The sequence below is a fragment of the Loa loa genome (genome assembly GCF_000183805.2).
Source record: "Loa loa unplaced genomic scaffold supercont3.34, whole genome shotgun sequence".
Taxonomy (NCBI): Eukaryota; Metazoa; Nematoda; class Chromadorea; order Rhabditida; family Onchocercidae; genus Loa; species Loa loa.
In genome coordinates, this window is record NW_018108214.1 from 24574 (window position 1) to 34044 (window position 9471).

At 36.3% G+C, this 9471-nt stretch overlaps 4 protein-coding genes across 4 annotated transcripts; 2 read left to right on the forward strand and 2 right to left on the reverse strand.

Moving 5' to 3' along the window:
• Positions 1–1366: 1366 nt before the first annotated feature.
• Positions 1367–2251, reverse strand: LOAG_17007 (hypothetical protein; the record flags this gene model as incomplete). The annotated part of the gene is made up of 2 exons (XM_020449666.1): positions 1367–1446; positions 2131–2251. The coding sequence occupies 2 exons, from the start codon at positions 2249–2251 to the stop codon at positions 1367–1369; spliced, it is 201 nt and encodes a 66-aa protein (XP_020306754.1).
• A 569-nt stretch (positions 2252–2820) lies between these two features.
• Positions 2821–4357, forward strand: LOAG_09186 (hypothetical protein; the record flags this gene model as incomplete). The annotated part of the gene is made up of 4 exons (XM_020447877.1): positions 2821–2852; positions 3301–3421; positions 3926–4090; positions 4190–4357. 4 exons carry the CDS (start codon positions 2821–2823, stop codon positions 4355–4357), a joined length of 486 nt encoding a protein of 161 aa, XP_020301935.1.
• Positions 4358–4598: 241 nt separating this feature from the next.
• Positions 4599–5630, forward strand: LOAG_09187 (hypothetical protein; the record flags this gene model as incomplete). The annotated part of the gene is made up of 4 exons (XM_003144715.1): positions 4599–4756; positions 4845–4957; positions 5144–5358; positions 5457–5630. 4 exons carry the CDS (start codon positions 4599–4601, stop codon positions 5628–5630), a joined length of 660 nt encoding a protein of 219 aa, XP_003144763.1.
• An 853-nt stretch (positions 5631–6483) lies between these two features.
• On the reverse strand, positions 6484–7774 carry LOAG_09188 (ubiquitin-fold modifier 1). Its single transcript, XM_020447878.1, has 2 exons — positions 7578–7774; positions 6484–7049 (listed from the first exon to the last, which is right to left on the reverse strand). Exons 1-2 carry the CDS (start codon positions 7652–7654, stop codon positions 6791–6793), a joined length of 336 nt encoding a protein of 111 aa, XP_020301936.1. The 5' UTR covers positions 7655–7774; the 3' UTR covers positions 6484–6790.
• Between the last annotated feature and the right edge of the window lie 1697 nt (positions 7775–9471).

The window sequence follows — 9471 nt, forward strand, 5'->3', positions numbered from 1 at the left end:
TGAATCCTTGAGCAGGAATCGATGATGAAAAAATTTAAAGCACAATCCAAAAGTTCGACCAAAAAAGAACGTGCGATTCTCTTTGCAACAACTAATTAAATCAAAATATGGATCTTTGTAGAAAAGCCAGATGGACTAATTCTAATGACATCAAATAATTTAATGTTGATTGTGAAACCTGGCAAAAGAGAATAAGAATGCAAAAAGATATTAGCAAGTTTACTGATGAAGAATAAGCACTCTAAGAACGAGTTAAAAATATGGAAAATTCCCAAATATCGGAGTAACCGAATGACAGCAGTCGGAATCTCTGGAATACAGCAAATCGACTAACAACACGAGAAAAATTAGTGAAAGTGAAGGCGACCCTTGCACTTACTAGCAATCTTCGGAAGAAGTATTGGAAAAGATCAGATGAAGTCAGTGCTTTAGAATTAAGACTGATATCTGCGAAAAAAAAAGGGCTTAGTGATGATGGATCCATTTGAATGTGCCGAACGAAATGTTCGGGGACATATCAAAATTTAGATGAAATGAAAACAGGAAAATCCAATGACAATCAATATATGTAGAATGGTTCATATTAAACAAGCAGTACACCAGGAGTCTGAGAAAATTATGCATTTTGAAACTTATAACATTACTCTGTCAGTGAAAGTTGAAGATATCAATGATGATAGCTGCTTTTGATAATATTTATATGCAGGTTGTTGGAGAAATTTTTGATGAACAAGACATAAAAATTCGAAAAGCAGGCCAAGTGAGCCGCAACTGGCGAAGAACGCATTAATACACATAATATACCTCTATTTTATAGTTCGATCTCAAATTTATTCATTTTGTCGTTCTTGTCTCTGCCACAAATTCGTATAATGTGTGTCATCTGTCCGCTACCCATTCCTAACCTTTGATTCATAAAAGGAAAGATATTTATAGAATACTATGTTAAAATGTTTCCATAAAATTCTTCGTAAAATGATTTGGTCGAAGTAAAATGTGGAAGCGATACATTTGTTAAGTCTTTAACATTTCGCATTCATCAAAGCATTCCACTTTCTGACACTTCGGCTAGTCTAATGGAGTGATCTAATCCAATTAGATGGTTTAGTCCAACTGAATGGTCTAGTCCAACCAATGGTCGAGTCTAACTAGATAATTGAGAAAGTGGAATGTTGTGATAATATCAGAAACACAAGTGGGTATGATTGTCATCACTTTACAGGTGAGAAAATTTGAGGATCAAAAGATGAGCGATAGAATGGCAGGAAAATATAAAAATAAGAAGCATAAGAAGTATAAAAATATAAAAATTTGGGTAGAGCAGGCAGGATGTTGTAAGAATATAACATTACTCTAACAACTAGAATCAGAACTGAACCGGTGGTGCAAGAAGTGGTGACAACGACCAACTCGTTGATACAGCCTTGTGAGGCGGCGACTTGAGTACTAAAACAAAAATTCGAGAATAGAATACAATAATGCGAGAAGGAACTGAAGTCCGATATGGGTTGTTGCGGAAATGGTTCTAATTACCAGTATCCACCACTAAGCTAAATAAAATGGTAAGCAGCAAATTATGACGCATAACAACTGCGACAAATGAACTGTGATAATTGATTGGGCTGATATTCAGTTTCAGGAGAGAATTCATTCAAAAAGAAGTTAGTGTAAGAGCAACTGATGGACGAAGTGGGAGAAATTTGATAGCTTGTGACAGGAAACAAATTTGTGGACAGACATAACCAGCAGTATTTTGTTCTGAATGATATACATAAGCAGATTCGACAAAGCAGTCTTACACAAAATTGGTCATCGAATAATCTTCGAACATACTTTATTAAATTCCAATTTGAAAAAATTAGCACAAATTAATCGTACATGATCAGGATATTTAATTCTCCATACTCTTCTCGGTAACATGCTCATTTATTCAAATTAAACAGTTTGTTGTTTAATCAGCTTGTCACGCAACATAATCTGATTCAACTTTTCCACCAAAACATTTGTTTTACTAACGACTACATTACTTGAAAACCCTCTTCCCAGTTTGAAATTATTTGAAAATGCAGTCATCTTTTTGAAAAAATTTGGTCCATTTCGAAGGTAGACATACTTTCAAACATTGCCTACCTTCGAAACGATGGGGAAGCGCAGGGAGACTGAAAGGAATGTCGGGAGAACCAATCATCGATTGCGCATTACGCATGCGCAACTGTCGTTTAAATTTCTGCTCTTGCTCTTCTTGCTTCATACTTCAGTGAAATAATTTGCTTGAATAAATGTTTAGATCAGATTAGTAAGTGGATTTGAAGAGTAAAATTTAAATTTAAACTTGATGGCCAATGTGTTAGATTCTTTTCTTCTGCAAAGTGAATTTATTAGTAAAGCCAGCTCATTGTTAGCTCATAACTGTATTCAGAATGATCGATTTGTGTTTTCTGGTCTGTGCAGGTTTAATTGGTGATAGTGGAGTGGTAGGAATGTGAGATGAGGAAGGAAGGGAAGGAAAGATGAACTACCCGTTCAGTTGTTGGTCGATTAGATCACGGAGGAGGCGAAAGTAGCCATTGGCAGTATGACAAGAGAAAATGAGGAGCTACGGTCACTCCACATCATACTATTCATTTTTCTAAATCGAGCATTATCCTACCTTCTCTATTTTTCCTACATCCCTTCTCGCAGTGTTCAAATTTATCGGGAAATTACTGAAAGGTCGGTGGATGGCCTTGGGTAGTGATTTGTAAATATCGTTACTTTGGGGCACTATTCATCGAACTGGAAAATTTTTGAGTAACAAGATGAGTAACATTCATTCGTCTGATGAATGGGATTGGAGTAGAAATAATATCCCTGTCTACCGACTTCAGAGATTTTCTAATTAGAAGAGGAATTGAATGTGTCGAATTTCCAAGTCAAAGTACCACTCTTTCCAATCACTGTTTAATCATCTTACTTCTCATTTCTTACTTGGAATGACTAATTTCTTTTTTATTGACATTATAGAATACATTGCATTCATATGTTATGTCTAAGGGTGAAATAATTTAGACAAAACGTAATGAATGCACTGGCATGCTTAAATCAGAAACATATAATGAAAAATGAAATAATCTGAAAACTTTAATTTAATTTATTCTTGGGATAGATCTTCCCCGAGCATAATTTAGGATGAGTGAGATATTGGTGGGCTCAAATGACTTTTATTGATAACGACATCCATTCTGTTTTCTATTTTACTCGATAACAGTCACTCCATATGTCACCCTCTCATTCCACGTAATCAAATAACCACATTTGTAGGGAAGAAAAAGAAGCACAGCTGCTATCGAAGCAAAATAAAGGAGATGATATGAATGGCGAAGGAGAACATCGATATGGAATGGCCAGTGGATATAATTCATGGCTTAGTATTTTTCGAATGGTTAGTAGTATTATGATACCAAACTCTTGGCTTTTTTCACTTTTTATTATTTCTATTTACTAAATCTTTTTTGAGCTCTTCTCTGATCTCTTTAGCACTTTTTCTACTCCAATTGAATCTGATGTCCTCAGATTGCAAAGAGGATAAAATAAGAGAGCACCTAATACACAGATGGCCATTTGTCGTTGATTCTTATATTTTCATTCCTTTAGTAAATAATGATAAGATTTAATGCTTGTTAGCTTGATGTTCTCATTAATGTTATTTTTCTCGAAATATTAGAGCCGTGCTCTCAATTTCGGATTGTTACCGCAATAATTGAAATTAAATTCGGTAAGTACTCATTACAAGTAAAATTATAACATTGTAGATGCCATCTGCTCAGTAGTTATTTGAAAATAATTATGTGTCATGCAAATATATGGTTTAATCAGAGGAGTAGTTTCTAAGTGAAATATTGATTAGATGATTTCGTTAATCAGACTGAGATTGCCATATTTCTAGTTTGACACGAATTACGATGGTTATATAGCAACGCATGACCTGAGACGATTTGTTCGTAATTCGACAGCTTCATTCGGATTGTCTAGGAAGGAAGCGGACGCTTTATTGCGAAATATTGATAAAAATGGTGATCGTGTAGTCGATTTTGCTGAATTCTGTACCCTGGTATATATTTTTTGGTTTGATAACAGTGATTCAATTTTGAGTAAGATTTTGTCGTCCCTCATAATTACTATAACGTTTCTTCGTGCATAACTATTGCAGATGAGCCGGGCTAAAAAGTTGCGCATGCGGCATATATTGTTTCGAGCGGCACAAATGGTGGTACCGCAGAGCAGTCGAACAGTACCATTCAATTATTTACAGCAATACAACTGCTTCCCTCCACCACTTTTCATGATCTGTATATCTATCTTGGAGGCAAGTTTATAATACTACTGTTATTGTTAGCTTATCTTTTTGACATTTAGAGGATGCAATATTTAATGATTCTGAATCATTGGACTAAAAACGAGAGACGTCTTCCTGTGTGCTGTTTCATGGACAAGTTGAAATTTTGTATGGTAGAAAGTCATCACATCCATTCGCTTCTCCTCCTTCTTTAATTAGGAGTGAAATAGCATTATGAGGATCCAACAAATTTAAGCGGACTGCTTTCCTGATTATTTAAAAAATGACCTTTCAGATAGCAGTATATGCTTACTATGTTGTGCAACTTAGGAGTGGAATTGAATTGTATGGACCAGTACCACAAAAATCTATCCTCATATTCAATCCTTATAAAACCAGCGAAGTGTGGCGATATTTCACTTACATGTTTATTCATATAGGGTGAGATTGTTTTCTACAACTAGTCTTGATTTAAAACTGCGAATTTCGCTGGAAAGCCTAGAAATACGATGATATCAGGAGATTCCAGGATAATACATTTGGCTTTCAATGTGTTAACACAAATCATTCTTGGCATTCCACTTGAGTTGGTCCACAAATTTTGGAGAATTGCTTTGGTGTATTTATCTGGTGTTCTGGCCGGTAAGTACTGCTGATGTTCCAATTCTTATTACCAATATTTTGAAAATTCAGAGGTGTTGCTTTTAAAGAGTCCAGTAATCATACTTAATCTGCTTCCGAAACTATCTGTTTGACATATCAGAAAATATGAAATATTGATTTTTGTGAACCTATCGAAAGTGTCTTCGAAACATAACTGACTTTTAGGTTCCTTGCTGGACTACGCTATTGATCCGAGAACGTACTTGGCCGGGGCCTCTGGAGGTGTGTATGCTTTACTTGCAGCACATATAGCCGAATTACTTATTAACTGGACCGAGATGGAATTCGCACTTTATCGAGCTCTTGCTTTAACAGTCCTGGTCTCAAGTGACGTATCCTTGGTCATTTATCACCGCTACTACCTTAGCACCACAGATAAAGTTCTCTTTTTATTGTTCATTTTAATTAAATGTCCCCTTAAATAATCTCCAGCAAGCCAGATCCAAATTCTCTGGAGTCTTATTTTGTCGAATTTCAGATATCTCACGTATCACATCTTGCTGGCTTCGTGGCTGGCGTCTTAATGGGTACCATCGTGTTACGGAATTTTCGAAAGAAAAATTGGGAACGTGTAGTATGGTGGATTACTTTTGCAGTAACAAGTCTTTCATTCTCAACGCTTGTCTTAATCAACATCATCCCGCATATTTAAGGCGCTAAGATTGATTCAAGAATAGCCTTTAATCCTGAAATCATGCCCGTCCGGAAACCATGAATTAGTCCTCCAACCACTTCAGATTATTGTGACTTAAAAACATATGTATCTTATTAATTCAAATTTGATAAAGCATTAACAGCAATTCATCTTAAGTAAAAAGTTAAACCTGACCAAGATCGAATTAACTTTAAACTGAATATGCCGGAAAGGGTCGTGGATGAACTCAAATAATTGAAATTTAGGAAGACTAAAATTTTTATCCAATATATATGCCTAAAATCTAACTTCATGCAATCTTAAAAGAGTCAAGGAAGAGTATCAAATAACTGGAAGTTTTCTTGAAAATCTTACACATAATGCTCGGAGTATCGATTCGGTAACTTTGAGAATCAACAGAGAATTATGAAGAGAATTCGGCCATCGTCGTTTTTTCTGCTAAAACTGATTTATAAACATCCCAAAAAACCCTCGAATAGAAGTCATAATTTTCAACAAGTCACTCAAAATTCGATCAGCATTTCAACCAGACGTAAGGACGAAAACGACTGGATATTTTATCATGTGGAATATAAAGATGATATGTATATGTATGCTCTACGTGCTAGCAAATTAAAACCAAGTAGTCGAACCCAACCAACACTAGTGAATAGATTGAACAGTAGGTCATTCTGCATCTGTTTTTGGAAGGCTGGCATTCGCAGCAAAAGATAGCAACACCCTAAAGAATTTAAATGTGTTAAAATGTTCGATAACCACAGACCTCTCTTAAGCCTTGGTAAGTCACACACTTGACTTTTTAAAATATTGCCGGAAGTTTTGAAGTGCATTCCAACATGGATGTTAATACTCCTTAAACTTAATTTTATTGATACTTCAAATTAGGCAGTAACTGTAACTGACCGATAACAAAATCGACATGTTTGTGTTCTTCACAGAGGAAACTGATATGGATAACGTTCGGAAACCGGTATGAATAATGCAGTCCACCTCAAGAATGATAAAACTACAAGCAAACATCTCTCAATCATTTAAGCTCCGACAGACGAACGCACCAAGAAAAGTAGTTCAATTTCATAATGTTAAACACACTTATCATGAATGAATGTTCGAGTTCTCATAAGAAATCAAAAACCAAATTTCAATAGGCACTTTTATTACAGACATTTACCACATATCACACACGAAAAATAATAAACTTTGTGTAATTTTGTTACTCGTAACGAACCTACTCGATCCCTTGGTATCAACCTCAGTTCACTTCCATGTTTCAAAAATATGTTACCAGCTGACTGTGCTGGATTTATACCCACTCCATCATTCGTTATAATAGCACTCGTTGCAGCTGGTACTTTGAATTCTTCAGCAGCAAATTTCAAAACTGCTGTGAAAGGTGTTGACTCTGGCACGCTGAGTCTGGAAACAACGAAGTTAAGCTTCTTAGTGGAGTGGTTTCCAAATTCCTAGTAAAGTGGTAAAGTTGTGAGTTACTTTGAAATATTCATATTCATGATAAAATAACCAACAAAGAATAAGCCTTGTAAGATACAATGTGTAAGATACAATAAGATACAATGTCCACTGTAGCAAAAACACTTTAAGTCATTGAGGAAGCTTTGCCGGATGATAGTAGATCATCAGGCACGAGCTCGGAGTGAATGAAACATAGCAGAAAGTGAAATGAGTCAAAACGAAATAAGTAATAATTGAGAAAAGCTAATACGCTCCCAGACATGAAAACGAATTGTTGGAACTGATAATAAACAGACTAAATCAGAGCCCGCTCATCATTGGGCTAAATCAGAACCCGTTTATTATCGGGCTAAATCACAGAATATATACTCCCTTTCTTAAATCATTTTTGTGCTATCACCAAAGACAACAACATCTTGACTGCATTGATCACAGCAGTCTGCATCTCATTTAAAGAATCGAATAACTTACACCTTAAAGGGTAGCTTTGGATCGCTTGTCAATGTTATCTTGAATGTAACCTTCCCAATCGCTTGCTCTGCTGCCATTTTTTTTTAGAAAGCACGTTGCAAAGGAATGTGAAGAAGAGTAAGTTTCCTAACAAACAGCTTGTCCAAACTTGACAACTTTGCGTCAACTCTGGAACCACCTGTCAGCACCGCTGAAACAGCCGCAGAACTAAATACTTAAAAGGCAACAACACCACATGCTCTGGACAATATCGTTCCCGAACTTACCCAGATAATGAGAATGAAAGATACGCCCTCAGCACTGCAATCAAATAAAAGCGAGTAATAGTATGTATGGGAAGAGAATGAGGGGAGGTATGTAGTCGAAAAGTTGGATGAAGAGTGACACTGTAATGTAAGTACCAGCAAGAACAAAAAGAACCCCAAGAGAACGCACTGGAAGAGAAAAGGGGATCGAAGAAATGAAGAAATAGCACAAGGTTAGAAAAGACAACAAGAACAACGGCTACCAGGAGAGAAAAGCTGATGGAGCTAACGGTCATGAACCAACACACTCAAACCACTACAATAGCTCTCCAACTTTTCAAATTATTATGGGGGTCAGCGCGAACGCTATTCCCCCAAACGCAAAAATTATGCTGTTGGCTGATCCCAACTCGGGATAGCCACACAGGTCAGCCTGAGTCCAAAGTGCAATGACCAAGCCTCACTATGAAGCCCCCGCCTTCGTGATCGCGGAGAACTCCCAGCCAGGTAAGTTTATGAACCATCCGCTCCACATACTCTTATCATAGCTGCAGCTGATACTCACTCGTTTTTCAGTCTGTTATCTAATTGTGCAACTATTGCGATATATAACGCAAAAGGAGGAGAGATAGGAGTGCAGAAAAAACTCTATTCACATTGAAGGCGCTCATTTCCAAAAGAATTTGTGAGAATTATTTAATTAATTAATAAGTTCGAATATTGCAGTACTTTTCCAAGTTTCAAGATGTTTCGATTCTTGAATATCATTGCAGCACCCCACTCAAACACTCACCGTTTCGGCAGGGCAATCAGATCATTCAGTATTACCGTCAATGAATGCCGGTCGTATTCTGCCGGTGTATTACGATGGTGAAACCTCTAAGGTCCCAGTACTTTCACCTAACCATTTCTGTAGTTGTCTACTCTAAATACTTCGTGAATACAGATCTCCACGCAAACTCTCTGAAAACTTCGAGGGAATACTTCGTACAAAACGGGACAGTGGGAACTTTTCGTCTTCCCGAAACTTTATAAAATAATGCATGCCTAGTTTCATTGCTTACAGTACTCGAGCTTCGGCACGGTTATTGGACTTGTATGCTTACTGTAGACGTGTAGTGGCTATTTATAAAATTTATTTCAGTGAGCTTGTCAATGGCACCTCAACAAATCACTTTAGCTTCAGTGAATTGTTAGCTATCATGTGTTGTTTTCAGCAAGTTGGCCAAGTAAATACCGACGAAGTTTCATTTTAAAATGTTTGATCTTTAATAAGCATATTGCTAAGTTCATCTGAATTGCTTCTCAGATAATGAGGCAAAGAGGACCAATTAAGTAACATTGATTGCATAATATATTGTTAAAGGCAGTGCAATTCATGTGGGATACAAAATTAATCAAATAAAAGATCGTAAATAAAATTTAAATATGTGAACTAACATGTGTGACAGTTAAAGGCTTCATTGTGAAGGTTTTCGATCAAGTGATATTCATAACAACGTGTCTAAATTTACTCATTTGAGCAAATCAAACTGAGACAATTTTGATTCATAAACAACTACGCATCTCTGTTAATATTCTGACCTTTGACCATAGGTAAACAAACTTGTAGGACAAAAAATGTTTAAGAAAAATATACGATGTAGCAG

Coding starts and splice junctions, on each gene's coding strand:
- LOAG_09188 (XM_020447878.1), bottom strand. CDS start 7,654: ATGGCAGCAGAGCAAGCGATTGGGAAGGTTACATTCAAGATAACATTG. Junction 7,050..7,577: donor CCAAAGCTACCCTTTAAGGT/GTAAGTTATTCG, acceptor CGTTGTTTCCAG/ACTCAGCGTGCCAGAGTCAA.